The sequence below is a fragment of the Lycorma delicatula genome, chromosome 1 (genome assembly GCF_047948215.1).
Source record: "Lycorma delicatula isolate Av1 chromosome 1, ASM4794821v1, whole genome shotgun sequence".
Taxonomy (NCBI): domain Eukaryota; kingdom Metazoa; phylum Arthropoda; class Insecta; order Hemiptera; family Fulgoridae; genus Lycorma; species Lycorma delicatula.
Window position 1 is genome coordinate 351670657 of NC_134455.1, and position 24497 is coordinate 351695153.

General features: G+C 31.9%; 1 protein-coding gene across 4 annotated transcripts in view; it reads left to right on the top strand.

Moving 5' to 3' along the window:
• The window catches only part of Csk (C-terminal Src kinase), a 163881-nt gene that overhangs the window by 90407 nt on the left and 48977 nt on the right, over positions 1-24497 (top strand). For all 4 annotated transcript variants that reach the window (XM_075382513.1, XM_075382517.1, XM_075382514.1 and 1 more), the window contains exon 2: positions 12934-13168. In XM_075382513.1, the coding sequence (XP_075238628.1) occupies positions 13130-13168 (39 nt within the window). In that variant the 5' untranslated portion in view covers positions 12934-13129. The remainder of the gene's footprint in view (positions 1-12933; positions 13169-24497) is intronic.

The window sequence follows — 24497 nt, forward strand, 5'->3', positions numbered from 1 at the left end:
AATAATAATATTATTGTATTAAGTAAATTCGCTTGACTCGGTCGAATCGCACTCTCCTGAGAAGAAAATAGATTTGTTTTAATAAATATTGTAATAACATCGCCGAAGTCAAATCAGTGAAAATGTCTACCGATCGTTTTAATGCAAGAGGACTGCAGAAAGCGAAACGAACAACTGTGAGTTAGCGAGTCGCTGTCGCTTGACGGCTCTTTTAAATACGCGGTGTACAAAGGTCGCTGCAATCAACAGACCGAAAAGTCCCTGTTCCGCTTATAATTATTACGACGCATACAGTCCTTTAAAACGATACACAAAACTGTTTGACTGCCATTCGTGTAACCGATATCAAGTAAGAATTTAGTAAGAATAAATGACTTGACTCGAAAGGAAATCTACCTTCCGGATTCAAAATTCAGTCGCGATCGTTTAATCGATTAAAATAATATTTAATGTAAATGTTTTCAAAAACAAAAATGAATTTTGAGAAAGTTAAAAAAAATTTTGGGAGAAAATAAACAATTGATTATTTATAAGCCCGTTACTCGAATCAGTCTCTCCTGATACACCTGGAATTGAATTTTTAACCGACTTCAAAAAAGGAGTACGGACTGTATTTTTTTTTAAATGTATTGACGTTAGTAAACCGATTTTGATAATTTTTTTTAATCAAAAGAGTATACTTTCGGAACGGTTTCATGTAAATTTTTAACCAAATCCGATGATAATCATAAAAAAGATACAAAAAAAAAACCGGACAGCTCGACACCCTTAGCCTAGCCGCTGCCCGCTCGCACTAAACGTTCGTGTATTAAACTGACATGATGAGCGTCAGTGTCGAGATGAGCTTGATTCTCTAGACTTTCCGTAAGAATGGACTGTTGTACGTTCTCATTTGTAATAGTGAACCATGTAGACTCTCACATCTAATGAAATTAGATCTGTTGTTACATGTATATCTTATTGATATCTTTTTTTCTTTCAAAATACTCAAGAAAGACTTAAGAAAAGATCACCTTTTTAGCTGTTGCCCGAAAAGTGTGATGATAGCTAAACATTTTAGGTGTTGGATTCTAGCAAATCTCGATTATCATGACAATACTCTAACCGAAAAACATAAAAAAAAGTCTGATCTGGACATCCCATGATTTCCTTGTACGCCTTTTAAATTATATATACACATTTTTTAAAAATAAGAAGTACATAAGTTTTTTTTTTTCATTAATAACTTACGATATTTGTTCATATTTTATTTTATTGTTATTGAATTATTTCTTATCGTAAATTTTTTTTACAATCAGAGGTTAACAGTTATTAATAAACCAATATATTAAAAAAAAAAAAAAGTTTAAAAAAACGTCTTGACTCGAACCGATATGTGTGCCTTGTAAAATACAAATATTTCATTAATAAAAATTTTATTTGGCTATACCTCGTACCAGTGAAAATAACTACCACTTATGACATATCGTTGAAAAGCTCACAATGAGGGCTTATTACCGTAGTTAAGGAAAAGTCCAAAATCCAAATTGTTCTGGATTTAGGGCTTTTTTGGAAAAAGTTTCTTTTTTTTATTTCGGTTCTTTTTGAAGAGGGGAGGTGCACAACTAGATATTACAACAGTTCCAAATCAAAAATTTCAACATCCTACGGCTAATCGTTTTTGAGTAATGCGTTATACGTACGTACAGACGTCACGCCGAAACTAGTCAAAATGGATATTTCCGTTGAAATCTGGAAATCGAAAGTTCTCGCGATCACAATACTTGCTTTACTTTCGTATAAGGAAGTAAAAACAACCGTGAAAGATTCAGGAAGGATGTATGTATATCGTTCTGTGTTTTTATATAAATATCTCCGGACTTTCTGATTATTAATACTTAAATTCGGCTCAAATATTTCTGTATTTCGGGCCGTCGATGCTATTAAATTTTTAATTACATTTCGTTTAAATTTATTGAACCGGCTAAAACATTAAATACCAAATTAGGTCAAAGTATTTCCGCTCGTGAAATGTTAATCTCATTAAGTTTCAAGCCCGTACAGATTACCGGGTAAGGTGTTAAACAGATTTTACATTTTATTAATTATATTATTAAATAAATTTTATATTAAAGCGTTTGGCAGAGGCTCCACATTAGTAAAAAAAAAAATCCTGCACTGAAGATCATTTCTCACGATTATTCCCAAAGAAGAGGTCTATTTTTTATGTTATGACGGAAAAGAATTCGATTCGACTTCATTTTATCGTTTCGAGTTATCGATGTTTATATTTTTCGTAAAATATTTTTAGCGAATATTTTGAAGTCGAAGGCCGAAACAATTTCTACGAGGTAAACATTGCTATATCCTAGGTCTTGTATCGATATCGCCAGAACAAGCTTGTTTACTGAATTTTTTATCTAAAATATATATATATATATATATATATATATATATATATATATGTATGCCATTTTGTATTTTATAACCGATTTGATCGATTTTAACTAATATTGTCGTTTAAATTTAAAATCCCTACGGCGTATTTGAAATACAAATCTGTCGAAGATGAAACCAGTTAAAGGGTGCATAACTAACTCGTTTTCGCGCCTTTTTTTAAATATTTTTTTATTCGATTGATTTTACGCACGTGTGAAAGGCGCAAAAAATAATTATAATAATAAAAACAATTATTAAAAAACTAACAAAAAAATAAAACAAAATAAATCGAAGTAAAAAAATGACAATAAATCGGAACTAAAAAACACAAGGATGGAAATAAAGGACCAAACATCGTTATGCAGTATTTAATTAAATAAAATATCTATTTAATATTAAAAATCTATATTTAATATTAATATATATATATATTTATATTTAATTAATTAAAATTAAAATTAATTTATCATATATATAATATTAAAATTTAATATCTATTTAATATTAAAATAATATATGATCGGGTCACCGATCAACTTTCAGACAGTTTTAATTTGTTTAAATTAAAAATATATTTTTATGTTGTAGAAATAGCAGGCATTTAAGAATGTCTAATGATTAAGTTCTCACCACGTCTTACGTAGACAAGAAAATTTTGTCCTTCAACGGAAATATTTAAATGCAGTCGGAGGATCTGAATAGTAATTGTCTTACAAAAGAGATGTGAATAGTAATTATTCTATATTAAAGAGCCCCCGGACTGCATTTAATTATTTTCGTTGAAGGACAAAATTTTCTTATCGATGTTAGACTTATCGTTACACAACCTTAAATGCCTACTATTTCTACGACATGAAAAATATATTTAAAGAAATTAGAACTGAAAGTTGATGGGTTACCCGTTATTTTATTTAATTAATACTGTATAACGATGTTTAGTTCTTTATTTCCATACCTTGTTTTCTTTTTTTTAGTTGTGATTTATTTGTCATTTTTTTAGTTCAGATTATTTTTTATTTTTGGCAGTAGTTTTTTTTTAATTTCTATAAATGGTTTTATTATTTAATACTTTGTAGTGGTCATCGAGAAAAATTCACGATTCGAAAAATGGATATAACGTATTTAGGAAACTAAAGATTTCAACATGTTTATTTAATTGGTTTATACCGATTTAAACTGACTACGTTTTCAAGCGATTGAGTTCCTCGAGAAACTTTTTATTGTGCGGATCATACAGCAATTTTCTGGGACCCGAACAATTCATGGGTAAACTCTCCAATTGTCTCGGTGCTACGTAGGCCTGTCCCTTGTCAAAGATGTGAGATTTCAGATCTACGACAGCTTTATCTACGGTACTCTCTTGTAGTTTATGCACCGCCACAGCCCAGCACAATATTAGTTGCAGCATACGCCGTTCTCCTTTGCCCTGTTCCCCCTAAAGCATCAAATTCGACAGTAGTGAGCTCGATCCTCAATCTGATGCCGACAGCATTACCTCTAATCGTACTGACATCAAGACCATTTTTGGGAGCTCGCCGGGCCCAAGCTGGTCACGGCGTAGCGCAGATCATCGACTTTTCTGAGTTTATCACTTAATTTTTGTTGTGGTTTGGTTCCACCGCGATTTTGTATTGTATTAGCAAATACCGTTTGAATTTTGAAAATCGGACGATTGTTTGCAGAGATATTATAAGAGCACCTCATTGCGCCTCATAAAACAGAGCCCCAGGGGCAGCCCGTTGTTACCAGTTGATGGTGATCAATTGGTCTAGCCTAGCATGAGATGCACGCATCATCTCACCACTCTAGCTTCACACGCAGTCCCCACGGAAAGCTCATTATTGAAGAGAATTTTTTAAAATTTAGTTAATATTATTTTATTTAACTTAAATTTAATTATACTATTTTTGTAATATTATTCATACGATTGATTTGAATTATTCATTTCAAATCCAGCTCACACAGTGATAAGAGATTCATAGTTCATTAATTCAATTCATTAAAGTTTGTGATTCAACCGGGAAATCTGCACTACTACATTAAAATTTACCTAAAACCTAAGGGTTTTAGGCAGATTTAATAAGAAAGCTACCTATTGCAATGGTACCATGATTCGACTTCCGGAGTATTTCGTCATATCTTCGTGTTTCACATCCCCCGGACCCCAAAACCACCGGCGATCCAAAAGTTTTATATTTCACTTTCTTGTGGAAATGATAACTGCTGTAATTTTGCGCTAATCAATTTCAAATCGATACATAAAATATAACAACCAAAATCTCGGTCGAGTTTGTTAATGGGCAAAATCAGACCATGATGGTGGAAATGCGGCCTTTTTCGAAAAAAAAAAAACAAAATATCGCTATAACTTTTTTATTAGGTAAAATATCGAATTCGTTCAAAGTTCGTACTATTCTTTCGATAAGGGCCTAAAACTTATCTAAGTAAAGTTTTTGGATATCACCAACCATTGGCCCAGGGGGTGGAGAAAATGGGGTTTTGAAGACAAAAAAAACATACCTCCCTTAATAGGCACAGTATCGAATCGGTTTAAAGTGTTAGTTAGTCCTCTAAACATTACCTAAAACTTTTGTCAAAAACAATTTTTGATGTGACCAACCTTTGTGGCAAGGGATGACCAAAATAAATAAAAAAATATCGGTATTACTTTCTTATTAAGTAAAATATCGAATTCGTTTAAAGCTCCTACTGTTCTTTGGGTAAGGGCCAAGGGGTGGAAAAAGATGGAGTTCCAAGGACCATAAAATCATAGCTTTTTTAAATAGGCACAGGATCGAATCCGTTTAAAGTGGTCGTTAGTCCTCTAAATATTACCTAAAAATTTTGTCTGAAACGATTTTTGATATGACCAACCCTTACGGTAAGGGATGACCAAAATATTGTTGGAATTTTAAGAAGAGGTTTCCCATATGCTAAACATGTGAAACTTTTTTACATATGAAACTATTGTCGTATTGAGTGAATTTGAAGTGAGCGCATTTAAACTGCCGTGACTTAGTACTGTATTTTAATTTTTGCTAGTGGCAATATTTTATGTAAGTAATGTAGGTCTATTGGACTTTAAAATCATATTCTCAACATCACTTACATTTTTACGTATTTTTAAATAAAACTTTCTGAAAACATTGTCTTTTTTTACAAAGAGACAAACCTAGAATCTCCCACTAATCCTCAAATAGGTGCGTTGTCAGGCAATTCAGGAAAAATCATAAGGAAGTCTTGATAAATTTAGCAATAGCTTGTAGTCTAATGAGAAAACGTAGTGTACGTAAAACACGAAAAGTAATGTTTGATACGCTCGTACAATCCGAGTTCGCCTACCCCTATTTTGGCCCGGTGAAATCTACCTCCACCTTCGGGCGTGCCGAAAGGAATTTTTGTTTAAACCGTCCGAATCGGGCGAGAGTAAGTCTATTACACAACTAATAGAGCATACAACTTTAGAGAACATTTAGGGTGTATACATGTATGTATTTGTTCCACCGTAGCAGCTCAACGGCCGAACCGATTTAGATCTATGTCACCTGACTGAGAACGTGAGGAGCGTTGATTTCGAAGGGAAAGAGACGACGACCAGCTATATAGATAAAATCAATCTGGAATAGAAAGCAAGGATCGCTCTGGTAACGAGTTAGGGGGTCCCAGGAACGGCCTAGCCGGGCCGGGTTCCCCCTACCAATGGGTAGATAAGAGGGAGCTATTACAGAGGCGGAAGTTAAGTACCACAAAAAAGAAATATGAAAAAAAAACTCCTAAAGATAGTTTCGGCTCCTGATATGGTTCCTGGGAACAGCATAACTGGGCTCAGTTCTATCATCTGGAGTTTGAGGCAAAGAGTAACGGAGAAAAGATCCGGAACCGGCGGGCCGACCTGTCATGCCGGACTTATAGCCGGTAGACGAGGAGGTCAGTTAGAGTCGGAGGGACACTCCCTGCGATTGAGTGTTAGTTGCTTAGATGCGGATCCTTCTCAGAGGGCAGAAGGGTGAAAAAAGAGATGTATGGACCCCGCGTTGGAATCCTACATCCGAAATATATTATGCGCCTTTTTGGGCAGTCGTGTAAAAATACACTTTGACTTGTAGTTTGAGCAGCAGCCCACAATGACAGTAAGTGTGATTTTGTTACATTTATTTGTTACATAGGTTTTCTTTTCTTCAGTTATTAACTGAATGGTTATTAACTTAGTAATGGTTATTTAAAAAAAATCTTTTCACTATTATCGCTTTCTTCTTGTAATTGTAACCGCGGGCTGATATATCTACTACAAAAAACCAAAAGCAAAACCGGAAAAATGTTGATCCAAAAACTGGCAATATTTTTTAGATAATTGAAACTTGAAATTTGTTGTACACGAAACACTATTTACAGTGTTTCGTGTTCTTTTACGTGTTTCACATCCACTTAAGACCGAGTCTGTTATAATGTAATTTTCAAAAAGAATACTTTTATTCGGCTTATTATTTTTTTTTTGAAAATTCATGAAATAAAATTGCATTAGTTAATAGAAGCGTTTAATAATTATTTTTAAAATTATACTGCCTTTAACTATTTACACTTTTTCTTCAAACTCATCAGTAATGATATATCGCGTAAAATGTGACGTGCGAATGGAAAAATTTGCGTAATTACACTGCATTTATTCTGTTTATATTTTATTTATGCATTTATATTTATAGTTATTTATTAAATTGCATTAAAAAAAATTCACGGAATGAAATGATCAACGGTAAATTCAAATATCAGTAACTTAAGATAGGATGAAGTTTTCATCCTATTTATTTCTGTTCGGTTAGTTTTTATAATTTTTTATTAAAAAATTGATTATAAGGGTGGACTACATTTTAAGTTAGACTGTGCCACGTTTAATAAAATAGAAAGTTGTAGAAATGTGTTAGCGAAGTTGTAATTAATTATATACAGTATTTTGACTATATTTTTATTAATCGTTTGAACAGTGCTGTTTAATGTATGTAATGGTAGCATTTTTCAGTTATTTTTAATGTTATATTTTGTTAAACTTTATCAGCCTGAATATTTGTTAGTAATGTATTGATGAAACTTAGTTGAATCTGTGTATAAAATTAATTTTTGAATATTATTTGTCATATAGATTCTAGAAGATTTTCTTTTACAGTAGATGCAATTATGTAAATTGAATAGTTTTGTTTGCCTGTTGCGTAAAATACGAAATACTATTTACCACAAGGTAGACAAATCTGTCTGTATTGTAATCGCGAAAAATTTCAGTTTTCAGATTTCAACGGAAATATCCATTTTGACCATCCCTGAATCCATTTTGATTAGTTTCGTCGTGACGTCTGTACGTACTTAGGTATGTATCTTGCACGACTTCAAAAACGATTACCCGTAGGATGTTGAAATTTTGGATTTAGGACTGTTGTAACATCTAGATGTGCACCTTCCCTTTTGATTGCAAACGACTAAACCAAAAGTTCCCAAAAAATCCCAAAAACCAGAAAAAAAGAATATTTTGATATTTTTCTTAACTGCAGTAGTTAGCCCTTATTGAGAACGTTTTAACGATATATCATAAGTGGTACTTATTTTCATTGGTTCCAGAGTTATAGCTAAATAAAATTTTAATTAATGAAATATTTGGATCTTACAATGGGAAGGCAATTCAGTTCGAATCAGACTTCATCTCTTTTTTTGTAATTTTTTTTTTAATTTAAATTTATTGATTTATTAATAGTTATTAACCTCCAATTGTAAAAAAAATTACAATAAATAATAATAACAGAAAAATGTAATAAAAAAAATATATGTAATTTAATAGGCGTACAAGGAAGTGATGTGGTGTCCACATCAGATTTTTTTTTTTTGTGTAACCCAAACCTTTAGTCTGGTTTACAACAAAGTGCCTTATTATGCCTCCTTTTTTTTTAATGTAGACATTATTCATCTATTTTTCAATTTATAAGTAATTGTATATATTGTGATGGAGCTATGAACAAGGTTTTACCACAATTTCCATTGTTTTATCCAAGTAAATGCTGTGGTAGTTCTTTTTTTATCTATGGAATAGTATGTATACCCATTCTCTTATATACTGATAAAAATGCAATATTTCTTTATTTTTGAATGAATTAATGAGCAATTTTAGTATAAAAACACAACAGAAATTGTCTACTAAACATAACTGAATTCTCTACTTTGAACATAAACATCTCTTCGATAAGACTGGTTGTCTGTATATATATATACACACACAGAGTGAGTCATAAGAATGGAAATCCCTCAACAACTTTAAAAATGTTTCAGATAAAATGCTGTAACTTTCAGGATAAGTTATCGGATGAGAAATAGACTTTCAACTCCATCTTGGAAGCTGGTCCAGGGGTTATATATAACTAAGATATTTTAAATGGAAACACCATTATGGTGGTACACCATTTTAAAGGTATCTTTAAGACAAGAAGAATGGTATAAATAAATTGGTACAGTAGTCTGTACTCAAAATGGTGGTGGGATAAAGTTTGGATTTTGAAAATTACTAAATTTTGTAAGTTCAAATAATAAAATTATATAAAAAGAAATTAAACCGAATTAAATAAAAATTTATTTTAAAAGTTGAATTTTGAAAAATTATGACTTTTTTATTTTTTAACAAAATATTGTTTGTTCCGATTTAATGAGTAAATAAATAAAAATATCATCTATTTATGCTGATCAGCTGATCATTGATTGTCTCTTACCATTGTTGCGAAAGTGAAGCTTAATTCATTGTTGTATAATATTCCATTTAGAGTTTCATTATTATACTGTTAATTTCTTAGGAAAATTTATTGTGATTGGTTGGCTAATTAATTTTGTTTACTTTTACCACAACTGTAAGCCGTTTTTGTTATTTACATCTTTTGTACCTTTTTTGTAAATTGATTTTTAACTGTATTAATTTTTTTTTGTGCTACCTGCTAACATTGCTATCAACATTTCACTTAGTGAACAGGAGAGGGTCACACTTGTAATGATGAGAGGGTTTGTTGATAGAGTTAGGTAATATAATGAAGATTGTGAATTGTTCAATGCAAAATTAAATAATAGTATCCCAATCCTAAAAGGTAATGTCAAAAACCATCAGACGATTTGAAGAAACAAGAACCATTAATAATAGGGAAAAACTATTGACACCTAAATCTGCAACAAAAAATAACAGATCATTAGAGATTGATGCAAGAATTTATTGAGAATCCAAATTCCTCAACTTGAACATCATCTCAAGAACATAACATTAGCCAAAGTTCAGTGATTCAAACATTAAAAAGTGAAAATTTTAAACCCTTCAAAATTCTTCTGGTGCAAGAACTTAATGAAACTGACCGCAATTGAAGATTTTGAGTTCTGTGAAAATATGATCAAGAATATTTGTGCAGATCCTAATTTATTAAACAACATAGTTTTTAGTGATAAGGCCACATTTTGTTTAAACAACAATGTTAATCGCCATAATTGTTGATGCTGGACTGGTAACAAACTGGTATCATTAGGCACAGTCAGTCAATGTATGGGCAACCCACCGGGTTGGTCTAGTGGTGAACGCGTCTTCCCAAATCAGCTGATTTGGAAGCCGAGAGTTCCGGCGTTCAAGTCCTAGTAAAGCCAGTTATTTTTACATGGATTTGAATGCTAGATCGTGGATACCGGTGTTCTTTGGTGGTTGGGTTTTCAATTAACCACACATCTCAGGATTGGTCGAACTGAGAATGTACAAGACTACACTCATACATATCATCCTCCTTCATCCTCTGAAGTATTACCTAAACGGTAGTTACCGGAGGCTAAACAGGAAAAAGAAAGAAAGAAAGTCAATGTATGGGCAGGTATTGTTGGTGGACGATTGATGGGCCTATATTTATCAGTGGAAATTTAAACACAGTGAAATATGAGGCTTTACTTCTCAACCATATTGTTTCAAATATTAAATGTTGTTAGCCTCCAACTTCCAAAACATTTGGTTTTAACAAGATGGTGCCCTGCCTCATTTTGGTCTTCCAGTATGTGAAATTTTAAATGCATTTTTCCTGAAAGATGGATGGGCTGAAGGGGGTCAAATAGAATGGCCAGCGAGATCACCCGACCTGTCACCATCTGTTACTTTCTATGGGACCGCTTAAAAAGTATTGTTTACCATAATAAGCCTAAAGATATTGATGTTCTCAAATTAGAATTTGAAAATCAGCACAAAATATCACTAAACCTGATGTTATAAATTATGTAATAAATTATATTAAGATAGTCTGCCATATTTTTTAAAATTTCAGTTTCAAGAAGTATTTTGATTTCTTTTTTCTTTTGTTATTTTAATATTTTTATTTGGATTATAGATTAATAAAATAAATGTATCTTTTATTTATTGTAATATAGTAAACTTTTACAAAAACATCTAAAATTTTTATTTTGAAAAACATTCAGCACAGTTTTGGGAAAAATTGTTTACTGACGTAGCCATTTCCCAGTTTTTACAAAATATTTTAACAATGTAATAACAATGACTGTTTTCAAATTTTTGTGATTCATTAAAACATTTGATTTAGTTCCACATTTTTTACTGATAAAAAAAGCTTAGTAGCTGTGGTAGCAGAGGAGCTGCTTACAATTAGTCATACCTTACCATCCCTAAACAGGTAGCCGACCTTTCTTTATTTTTTTTTTATTAATGATGTGCTTCAAACTCTTGAATTATTCTATTCATTGTTATTCATTTTTGCAGATGATACAGCTGTATCTGTATCTATAAGACAACTATTTAAAATGATTTTAATAAATCTACGTTAGCAATTCAAAAACTATTCAGTTTTTGAACTATCAAAAACTGTCAACGATCAGACAACGAAACTCAGATCAGACAACGAAACTCTTTCTTTTTCTGTTTAGCCTCTGGAACCATCGGAAAATATTACACTGGAAAAGGAATAAGGATGATAGGTATGAATGTAAACGAAGTATAGTCTTGGTACAGCATCAGGTCGACTATTCCTGAGATGTGTGGTTAATTGAAATCCAACCACCAAAGGACACCGGTATCCATGGTCTAATATTCAAACCCATATAAAATCCTGTCGTTACTAGGATTTGAACCTCAGAATTCTTGACTTTGAAATCAGCTGATTTGTGGTGATGAGTTCACCACAAGACCAACCGGGTGGGTAGACAACGAAACTGTTTTCTTGTAAGTCAACACAGTACTTCAGCGCTTATTATGCTTCTGTTGCATTTCTAATAAATTACTGAACCATTTAAAAACTTTTCATTTTAAATACTATTAAAAGATTTTCTTTTACAGAAACAAAATCACTGTCGATGAATTTTTAAATAATACTAATTTTTTTTTTAAATCTTGAATTTTTGCATCACATTCAATATTTTCATAAGTAATTCTCAATAACGTTTTCTGAATTGCAATCTATTTTTTTTTTTTTTTTTAGTTATATCTTATGTTAAGTATCTTCATGTATTTACTTTAATTTGTGGAGCAGCATATTTATCCATTCCTGATGTGATCTATATAATGTATTATTATGTACCGATAATAATAAAAGATTTATTTATTTACCTAATACTTTTAAGCTTGTAGGTTTTTCAAACTATTGCTTATTCAGTAATTTAACATTTTTTAATTTCTGTAATTCAGTAACTGCAGACTACATGTGAGTAATGTTATCAGTTACAGATTACGGAGATAACCATCATATGGGATATTATAATCTGATATGAGGAAATTATTTTTAATAAAATGCTTTGCTTTACCTATGCATTTTCAATTAAATTTCATCTTAATAATTAGAGATGAGTTGTGGCTTCTTAATGGTTGGTTGCCTTTAGGAAAAATGTCCAACAATTTTGTGTTATACATGAAAATCTTATAAAAATTGGTGAAGTTCTATTTAAAATAATGTAGTTGACCTCTATATTTGAAAAATTGTGGAAGTTTCAAATATAACTAAAGGATATTTTTATTGCACCCAAAAATCAAGGAAAAGTTCTTCATAATTTCCCCTGTGTATGAGTTCTGATGGAGGTAACACTTAAACAAATTCTGTTATTAGTATCAATTCTTTTAAACAAAGTTTTGTAATTTCTAGAATTGGTATATTAAAATCTCAGCATTGCATTACTATTAAATAAAAATTAATCGTTTTCTGCTGATTGTATAAATTTATTTTCTTTTTACTGTAAGCCTCTTTTTTTATAGTGATTTTTTATATTCATAAATATTATATTTTTATTTTTGGGTGGTGTTTATAGTTCATTTTTTTTTTTTTAATATTTGTTTCTGGTTTTAAAGCAATCATGAGTTTTTAATCCAATTATAGCGTTAGTAATGACTTTCGTTTATCAGTCAGATATGTATTAATAGTCTGATAAATTAAGTATTCTCTTTATTTTTGTTTTCATTAATGTTTATTTTTTGATGGCTCTTCTGCGTGCATCATTATTTATTTATATTTTGTTTGTTTTTCTGTGTTGTAGGTGCGATATGTTATTTAATAACTTGTACAACATGGATTGTAATAGTTTGTACAAGTTGTTGCCGCATTGTACATTAGTTACTTCCTTATCATCGAGAAATATAATTGCGGCATCTAAAAAGGCAGTGTTATTTGTGCAATCTGCAGCAGTAGTTCGGTCGATAGTGGGAATTGATTTTTATTGCGACTACTAAATAATGAGCCATAGTATTCAGAGTTCAGCACCATTAACACAGGTAATATACAGTCATATTTTAAGTCTTGTAATAACATAATTATTTGATGTACATCCTTAAAAACGTGAAATATTTTTCTATTTGAAAATACAATAAACAGTTATGCTGTTTATAACTTGTTTTATGAAAAGTCTTCTAATTTAAAATCTTAGTTACAAAATCTAATTTAAAATAATGGAATTGGGCCCATTCTTAATTGAATGGTCAAGCAAAAAGAAAAAAAAGCAAATAATGTTCAATTAAGTAACACAGAAATAATAAGAGAACCGTAATCTATTATTAAAAGTTATGTAGGCCTGGTATTATTTAATTACACAGCGTGCATGTTACAACAATAAATATTAAATTAAAGAAAAAAATAATTTGGCTGAAACAATTAACAGTTTTTCATTTTTCCGTGTCTTTGTTGGTAGTAGACCATGCAAGAATGTCTTTCAAAAACGTTGATGATCTTATGGAATATAAGGCAGCAGTTTTGACAAATCTTGTGGTTTTTCTGATTGATGGGCACTTTTCAGTGAACGTGCATATGTTGGGCAGGCTCACAGGTGTTTTAGCAGGTATTTTCAGCTTAAATGTATGACACAAAATTTCCGATGTACTTTGATGTACAAACTCGCCCTGGATGATTGTAATAATAACTGAACTCCATGAACTAATTAAGCTGCAGCATTATTTTCGCATTCCCCATGGTACTCTTTGTGTTCCACGTGAAAAACAGGTTTTATTTTATAAAATATTTGCCACCATTGGCTAACAATTAAAATATCCTGGTGGGATATAAGTTATAGTAAACCTATTGTTTTGCAGCAGCGTTTAGGATAGATAATCTTGATGTATTCCATTATAGAATATTTTTGGTCACATTTTCGAATAAATCTTTTGAAGGCCAAAGTCTTGGTCATTTGCATTAAACAAATTGCTGCTGACAGGGAAGAGAGATAAATTTTTTCAAATCATTTGGTCTTCACTAAGGCTGCGCATGTTCTAATCAGAGAATGATTTTTGTTTTATCCTACACATCCATCTTAGAAGAGGTGGAGTTGGGTCACCGTGTCAGGGACAGAATGTTCTATATAATCAAGAATGAAAGAACAAACTTCATTTACACCCTTTTTTCCTTCACTTTCTTGGTACACATACGTAATAGATTTTCCTGAACCTAGGTTATGTATGTTAAATACATAAACTCTCAGTTGTTAGAGATAAAATACATCATATACTGGGATCCGCGGCAGGGGCAGGTGTTGCATGAAGTCGAAACAGAGTGAAATAATCATATCATCTTTCTTACTTGTTTCTTTATTTTCTTTCAATAAAAAACTTTTTAGCACGGCACTTGTGAACCATGTATTCAGTTGCAGCGACTTGTTTGGCATGTTCATTCAATGTGGGCTTTTTATTTTTACTACAAGTTGCTCACATGTAACATATGTATCTATTTGGGCTGCCCGAAAGTAAGTTCAAAGTTATTATTGAAATATTTCAAGTAGAACTTGTATTTAACTTGACTGGTGAGGTGCTTTTCTTGACTTCATAAATTTTTTTAACGTTCATCCTTGCATCTAAATAATGATATTCTTGTGATGAATAATGGTCATTTCACAAGAAATTCAGAAATATGATCATAATTTACCACCAGATGTTAGTACATTTCGTTACAGAAAGGCCTTACCTCCTGGAGTTGAGTCACCTCTGAAATGAATGCAATATTCAAATGATTGTATCTTCAATGTGTACTGATGTGATCGAGCCGTTTCTTTACAGAATATGTACCTACCCTATAGAAACACATATTGTACAGAAATTGTCATCAAGCCCTTTGTTAAATGACTGATTTAATTATTAATTTCTCTTAAAAATGTTTTTGGTTTTTAAAATTGTATACTCTTAATTTTGACAAAGTATATTCACTTTATATTGCCTGCAGGTGAAATAATTTAAACCGGATTAGAATTTATCGAGCCAATTTAAATTGTAGTCTTAAATAAAAAAAGGTGACTGCTGCATAACCATCACTAAAGTTGCATTAGAGGTGGGCATAAAAGTCTTGGGAATTTTTATACAATTGTTGTTCAGACACTGTTGGATACAGCAAAGTTGCTACCCTGGATACAAGATTTGGTTATGAACTGTATCCAACAGAAAAGATACAACAAATTCTGACTAGTTGGGTACCATGTCTTGTCACTGAGACGCAGAGAAATGTCTGGAACTACATCTGTCAGTGGCTTCTGAATCGCTCTGAGGAAGGAGAGGCATTTATGACCGTACTGTGATTTGCAACGAAAGGTGGATCATCACTCAGGAAAGCAAGAGAACATGCATGGAATGGTGGAGAAGTGGTGATAGGGCACCAATCAAGGCCAAGAAATGCTAGTCAGCTGGAAAAGTTCTGGTAACTATGTTATGGAACCCAAAAGGTGTGCTTCTGATTGATTTCCTGCACGAACTAAGAATGGTAAATGCAGTATACTAATGCCTGGTGTTGGATGATATTAGGGCTGCTTATTGTAACAAATGATGCTAGCAACCTATTTACAACATTCTTGTTTTCAATGATGTTACACGGCTACATACAGCAGTTCAGACTGACAAAAATTCATTTGGAAGCTCTTGTACACCTACTGTACAGTCCAGACTTGTCACTATGTGATTTCCACATGTTTGGTATGCTGAAAGAAGATTTGGGAGGGAAAAGATTTGAAGACAATGCTGTAGTAAGCATTATGTGCGCTATCTTGCTTTTTTGATGGGGGATCAAGATCCCCTCATCAAAATGAGAAAATGGAAATCCACCGGGAAAAATGGAAATCCATTTTTAATGGAAATTCCCTAAATTCAAAGGAAATTCGAAAATGGATAGAAAAAGATCAAAATGAAAAAGAAAAAATCAAATGGATTTCCTTTGAAGGAAACTATTTAGAAAAATAAGGTAATTTATTTGTAATTTAATCAAATATCAATAAAGTTATGTAAACAGATTCAAATTTATACTTATATGGTGATTAGGAGAGAGGGGATTTGAGCTTAGTCCCACACAAAATGGCTACAGTCCTGATCGTTGGTAGATGACGCATCAGGGAGCTGTTAGTCAAGGTCGACAGTGTCACAGTGCGAGGTTCGAGATGTGCCAAGTATCTCGGTGTCTGGCTCAACAGGTCGGGCCTGCTCAACACACACGTAAGGGAGGTCACCAGTAAGGCAGAGTCCAATATGAACAACCTCGGAAGACTGATGACCAACACAGGGGACCCTGGGCAAGCAAGAGAAGAATGATCCTTTCTGTGGCTTCCTCTATTCTACTGTACGTGGTGCAAGCATGGGCTGGTGTGTTGGACAAGGAAGAAAAATGTCAAGATGCTGTCATCATTGCAATGATGGGCGGCCATCCGGATTACATCAGCATACAAGACTGTGTTGGGAGAAGCACTCACTCACACTCTCACTAACTCACTCTCACACACACACACACACACACACACACACACACACACACACACACACACACACACACACACACACACACATGCTCACTCACTCTCACACTCACTCACTCTCACTCGCTCGCTCATTCACTCTCGCTCGCTCGCTCACTCACTCACTCACTCACTCACTCACTCACGCACGCACGCACTCACTCACTCACTCACTCACTCACGCGCACGCACACACACACACACACACACACGCACGCTCACTCTCACTCTCACTCTCACTCTCACTCTCTCTCTCTCTCACTCACTCACTCACTCACTCACACTCACTCACTCTCACACTCACTCACTCACTCTCACACTCACTCACTCTCACACTCACTCACTCACTCACTCTCACACTCACTCACTCACTCACTCTCAGACTCACTCACTCTCACACTCACTCACTCACGCTCTCACACTCACTCACTCACGCTCTCACACTCACTCACTCTCACACTCACTCACTCACTCTCACTCGCTCACTCACTCTCACACGCTCACTCACTCTCACTCTCACTCGCTCGCTCATTCACTCACACACGCTCACTCACTCTCACTCTCACTCGCTCGCTCATTCACTCACACACTCACTCTCACACACACACACTCACTCACACACACTCTCACACTCACACTCACACTCACACTCACACTCACTCACTAACAAGGCGTAAATACTGATGCCTGGGGTCTAAGTGTGGCTTTGTGTAGGGCCAGGGAGGTTGTCTTTCTGCTGAGGATGTCTTGGCACAACCACATGCATTAATGCATTAAGGACCCTCATAGTATGATGGGAGGGCATGTGAGATGGGGAACAGGTGTGTATAACGCATGCTCGGACCCCTGTTAGGTTAGGGCCGGGAAGGGTAGCTCTCCTGGGGAGGGGAATCTCGGCCATCCAGAAGATGAGATCAGGATGCTCTTACAATCCAGGAGAGATCCAAACGGGTGGTTCCCATGTGGAACTTAGACAGGGAGTGGGTAGTGTACTGCCACGACACTCGAGTGCAACTAAAGTAACGCCTTACGGTGGATGCCTGTTGCTCCTGGGGTGTTTAATAAAGAACAAATAAACAAAGAAAAAAAAAGTTTATATTTGAATGACCCTTGTAACTTAGAAAATTGCATTCTGGTTAGATAAATATTCATATACGTACACACAGGTTGTTCATGAGCTATGTCAACCCTGTAAATAACTTCTCATCCATTGAAATTCAGCAAATGTCAAAATTTATTTTTTTTAACTATGCATAATAGTTCAGTTATAACGACAAAAACATTTACAGGATGTAACAAAAAGTATACTTAATACTCAGCTAGTTACTTGTGGACTATGTCGAATTATATATCAAATAAAGATATTCTAAAAAACCCAGCAATTTCTTCATTTTCCTTCTGTCCTCAGTTTTGTGTTTTGAAAGAAAAATGTATACATTAAAATTGAATTGAGAAATCATTATAATATTTATTTGCATTAACCTCTAATAAATAAAAAATTTGGTGTAAACATATTCACAAGTCAAAAATGAAGACTATCTCTACTTTTAATATTTAAATTTTTTTTAAATATTTATAAATAAATTTTACAAGCTATTACGTTAAATCTTTCATTGCAAAAAATTTAATTAATTTGAAAAAGTTTAAATCTGTTTCATACTTTCAAAGGTAAATAATAGCTAATTAAACTTATTGTAAATAAATTGATATGTTAAACATTATCTTGGTTTCCCTTTTATGCATCTAAAAATTAGCAAATAATTAAACCTTTTATTATTATTAACATACAGTTGTTATGGTTATACTAAAAAATTATTTACTTTCAATTCTTCAGTGATGTTCTTATCTTGGTTCAGCTACTCAGCTATTGTAGTAATCTTTAATCAAATAATTTATGTATAATTCAATATTAATCAATTTTTTTCTCTGAAAGAATTAATAAAAACTAGGTTAAAAATATGTATAGAATTTGAATGTAGATTGAACATTTTTGAACATTCACTTATTTGAAATTATGCTATTCTGATTGCAATAATAAAATGGTGTTAATATTTCAGTCAATAAAAGAATTTTATAGTCTGCGATTAATGATTATGATTTTAATTTAATTTTCGGTAATTAATGATTATAAAGATTGTACAATAAATTGACAAAGAGTTGCATAAATTTTCTTCCCTTTCCAAGGACTTTTCCTCAACAAACTACTATTTAGGAGATAGATTCACAGGCAACAAAAGTTGATTCCCTCACTCTTTTAATTTAGGGTACAATTTGATGTAGCATGAACCAAAAGTATGATGCTGACCTCATCTCCCCACAGCCTTGGCGGATTGTAATTAAAATTAAATGGCATCCAGAAATCATCATACAAAATTTCATAAAAATCAGTTTATCCAATCTTAAGATATTAGGCAAAACAATAACTACAAAAAAATTATTTTTATAAACCCCTGCCCTTGAAAGGAGTTGCCTAAATATCAATGTGACATATACGAGGGTGGTCCAGAAAGTAACTTAGGTTTTTTTTTTTAGCGTGGAGATGGGTGGGGATAGAGCCGCCATCTTGGCGTCAAAATGTTTCTACACTCAGTACGTATCAAGATGTTGTAGCGTGTGGACTGTGATTTTTTACTTTGTTCACTGTGAATTATTGAAATGTGCTTATTAATAGAAAAACCCATGAGTTGTGAGGTGTGTTCAGCGACTAGGTTTTTACTGGCAAAAAACCTCAAACCAATTGAAATTTATTGGCAGCTTTGTGAGGTGTAAATAGATGGAATAGTGAGTGAAGGTGGAGCGAGGCAGTGGTGCATTCAGTTTAAAAATGGCTGCACCACTGTTCATGATGAGGACTGCAGTGGTCCGCCTAGCCTTGTGGCTGATGAACTGATGATGAAAATTCAATGTTAAAATTTGTGAAAATTGCCGGGTTACGTTTATGGAACTCTCGATTCATTTCCCCCAAATTTTCTGCATGAAATTGTATTGGGGAAGTTTGGTTATCATAAGTTTTGTGCAAGATAGGTGCCAAACATCTAAGGCGGCAGATTTCTACAGGGAAGGAATTGAAAAGCTTGTGCATCATTATGATACGTGCCTCAATTTAAACACTGACTATGTAGAAAAATAGTTTTAAGATTGTCCCTTTCAATATATATAATAAAATCTATTTTTTTTATTTGGTTGGCTTTTTATTTCAAAATGTAAGTTACTTTTTGGACAGTCCTCATACATTACTAATGTAATGGAATCATCTAATCGGTAGAAAAATATAACTTTTAATTCAAAAATGAAAAAAGAAAAATCTTTTTGCCTCCATTCCTTTACGGGGGTTTGAATAAAGCCAAACACCATCAGAAAGTATCTTAAATAACTATGGAAAATTTACATATCCTTTGAGTAAAATGTTGAAATATGGGGGCGATAAGATGTGTCTCCCTGTTCCCTTGACCAGTTATGACCAAAATTAAATGACATTAACAATATGATGGTAAAAAAATGTTTACTGTCTTAAATGTTTAATGACAGTATGCAGAAATCATTGTGTAAAATTTCACCCTAATCAGTCCATCCAGTCAGGAGATAACAAGCAAAAAACAGACCAACATACGTACATATAAACATTTATTGATATATCCTTCTGGAATCTTTCAATGCTAAATTTAGAGGAGGTGAAACTTTAGATCTGACAAACCTTTACATACAAAATTTTATCAGTTTTCTTTCCCTTAAATTGTATATGGTATAACTATATATATAGGAAAGTAAAAAATAATGGGTCTGTTTATTTTTGAATTTAAAAACATAATTACCATTTTTATTTATTAATTATGGAATGTTGGTTGAAAAATATATTTACTAATTATTGTTAAGGTGACTTAAGCCATTCTTGTGTTAAAAAGTTTTTTTTTTTGTTAAGATAAATAGAATTGTTTAACCCGAAACCATTTATTTCACTGTATTTTAGGTAATTATGATTTAACTTGAAAACTTTACAAGTGGGTAACATTTATGAATAACAATTGGTTAATTACTATAATTACTGAAGAAAACTTTAGAAGTAACTATTTTCTCTGCTGCTGGCTGCACTTTTCCCTACTTCCTTTCCTTTTTTTATTTTTGAGTGGTCTCTATATGTGTTGCCAGTTACTTGTATGCGTATTCCATGCACATATAAGAACATACTTGTATAGCTCATGCACACACACACACTCTCTCTCTCTCTCTCTCTCTCTTGCAATCTGCAACCACACCATAAATACTGTTGTTTGTGTTTACTGTATGACTCATGTAGCCCTCATGGAGTGTCACGTTACTAATATGTTTTAATTCAAGGTCAGAATTCACTTATATTTATATTAACAAGTAATGTTTTTTCTGTATTATTCTGCATATCATTAATATTGTTTCATGTGAACTCTTATATTATTATTATTATTATTACACAATTATACTATGGGAGGATTTTTTTTTATAATAGTTTCTATTGTTATATTACATTTGAGTTTAAAATTTATAAAGCGCATTATATAATAACGTCCTTGAATTTAAAAGTATATTTTTGTTTGTAGCTTTTAAACAGATGATATGTATTCTTGTAGCAGAACATTTTACTGATTTAAATAAAAAAATTGTAATTATATTTTTTTAGAATATTTATTTTATTTTGTTAAATTTACTTATATAATTTATCTGCTAACAAATAATATTTCATTAAGTATAACTAATCACTATTAAATTTAAGTTTACATTTTAATTATTTATTACCTATCATCTAATGTAGTATTTGTTTTGGGTATTTTAATTAAGCTGAAAAAAATGTTCCTTTTGAAGTTTAAGAAGTCAGCACTGTACCAGATTAGAATCATTAAGAATTAGAAAAAAGATGAACTTTAACCACAAATTTTTATTTAAATTATTATTTAATTTTAATTTAATATTCTTGTTTCGGTTTTATTTCTAATTTTACTTTATTTAGAGTTTTAAAATACTCATTTATTATATGAGCCTGGTTCTTTTTTTTATGATAGGTTGTTAACTTGCACAATGTTTCATTTTGATCTATATTAAATGTTTTACTTGTGTTTTTGCTATTCATTACATTATAGTCTTATATCATTATCTTTTTATTCTATTTATTTTAAATAAGGGATATAGAAGATGAGATTACTGCATTAAATAAAATTTTTATAAGAAAACTATCCTTAAATAAAAAAAGAGTACTTCTACATTCCTAGCTATATATTTACACCATATAGCTGTACAATAAACTTCATAAGGGAAAGTGTGCTATTAGAGTCAAATTTTTCATGTGAGGGTGTATGCAGATCTCTAAATTTCATGATCCCCTCCAAAAAAAATCTTTTTAAAAATTCTGGAAGGATGTACGCATGTCAGCCTGATTTTTATTTGATATCTTCATATGGATGGATCAGTTTTGATTAAATTTGAGATGATCATATCTGTATATGGGGCATCGATGCCATATTTAATTCTGGTTACAATTTATCAAGAGGGCAGAGAATATGGACCTTATGGGTGCCCTGTATTTCAGAATTTCATTCATATGGCAGGTACATTTTTTTTTTTACATAATTTTAATGCTCCTTGGTTAGCTAAGATACTTTCTGATGGTGTTTGGTTTTATTCAGACCCCCCCTCCCACCGTAAAAGGTGGAGAAAAAGCTTTTTTTTGTTGTGGCGTTTCTTTTCTTGAAGTTACATTTTTAGTAATTTGATGATTCCATTGCTTTAATATTGCTTAGTTATTATTTAAGCTATGTCATTCAGAGGTGAGGAATAATAATTTTTTTTTTGGCAGTTATTGTTTTACTTTATATCTTTAGACTGGATTAACCAGTTTTTATTAAATTTTGTATGATAACTTCTGAATATGGGTTGTGTCATTAATACCATTTAACTTTTGTCACCAGGAGTTCACCATTTCAAAATTTTACATAGAGTAGAATAATATTTTTTACATAATTCAGTTTGTGTAGAAGGCTTATAAATTTTGGCCTTTTTGTGTACCATCAAATGGGACACAGAAATGTATGCATAAACATTTAGAAAAAAACCCCTGAATAACAAATCAATCAAAGGGCGGCTGTAAAAATAAGCTTAAATGCCTGATTGGTGGCATTATGAATCAAAATTTGTATTAAGACATTTTAGAACTGAAATTATCATATACAGTTAATATGCTGTTGGAGGAGATGGTTATTATTTTTTAACTGTGTCGAGACCCAAATCATACAGTGGAAGGACATGAATTTTATGAATAATTACAAATTTAGCATTTTAAATTAGCAACCATAAAGCCTGGATCTTAATCCCATAAAAAAATTGTAGTATAAAAAAAAATGATACTGCTTATGTGGAGCCAATTGACATTATTTGTAAACAAATCTGCAAGAAAATAGATTACATAAGCAAGAATGTGTAATAAAATTAGTTGAAAGGATGCTGAAGGAAAACTACAAAGATATTAAATGTTAATTTATTAATAACTTTCCTTTTAAATAGTAGCTTGCTGAAAGTGAAGTCCTTATTAGCCAGAATTGCATACATTTTCTTGGCTTAGTCTAGCAAGTTATGCAACTTTTTGTTGGCTTTTTAAAATCTTTCTTCATTTTTTATTGTGTTTTTGAAACTGGCTTTATGTTTTAAGTTTATCTTAATATTTTTTTAGTTTTATTTTTATTTGATATGAATAGGCGTACAAAAAAATCTGCTACCCAAGATGTGTCCTTTGATAAAAACAGAAAATGAAAACAGAGAAAATGACATAGTGACTGCTGTAATCTTCTTGGGTTTTTATACAAAAAAATCTGATGTGAATACCACATGACTTCCTTGTACACCTATTAAATTACATATACACATATTTTAAAAATGAAAAGTACATAAAATTTTATTTCATTAATAACTTCTGATATTTTTTCACTTTATTTTTTTTTGTTATTATTGAATTATTATTATTTATAGTAATTTTTTTTTTACAATCGGAGCTTAATAATTATTAATAAATCAATATATTTAAATTAAAAAAAAGGAGGTGAAGTTGGATTCGACCCAATATTGCTTCTCCTTGATCTAAATATTTCATTAATTAAAATTTTATTCGGCTATAACTCTGGAACCAATGAAAATAAGTACCACTTATGATATATCATTGAAAAGCTGTCAATGAGGCCTTATTATTGCAGTTACGAAAAAGTCCAAAATCAATATGTTTTTGATTTTGGGCTGTTTGGACACTTCTGGTCCAGTCAATTGCAATCAAAAAGGGGAGGTGCCCAACTAGATGTTACAACAGTCCCAAATACAAAATTTCAACATCCTACGACTAATTGTTTTTGAGTTATGTGAGGTACATATGTACTCTGTACATACAGACGTCACTCTGAAACTAGACAAAATGGATTCAGTATAGTCAAAGTGGATATGTCTGTTGAAATCTGAAAACCGAAATTTTTCACGATGACAGTACTTCCTCCACTTCATACAAGGAAGTAAAAATTGATTTAAAAAAGTATTGTTGAAATATATTGAAAAAAATAAGGTATAATTTTTTTGAGAGCAATGAAAAAATTTTCTTTTAATTTTGGGTCTGGAATAAAATATATAGATGCCAAAGCTACTTTTATTTTAATAGCCCTTTAATTGATGAAGAAAAATATTTAAAAACAAATTTAATAATAAAAATGAAAGAGTTAGAGCTAAAAAAAAACAGAATATACAGAGTCATTCAGTTTCAGCGCTAAAAGTAAAATTGCAATAAAACAAAAAGTATGTGTAATATCAACTAGTTTTTTTTATTTTATTTTCATGCTTATAACATTACAATA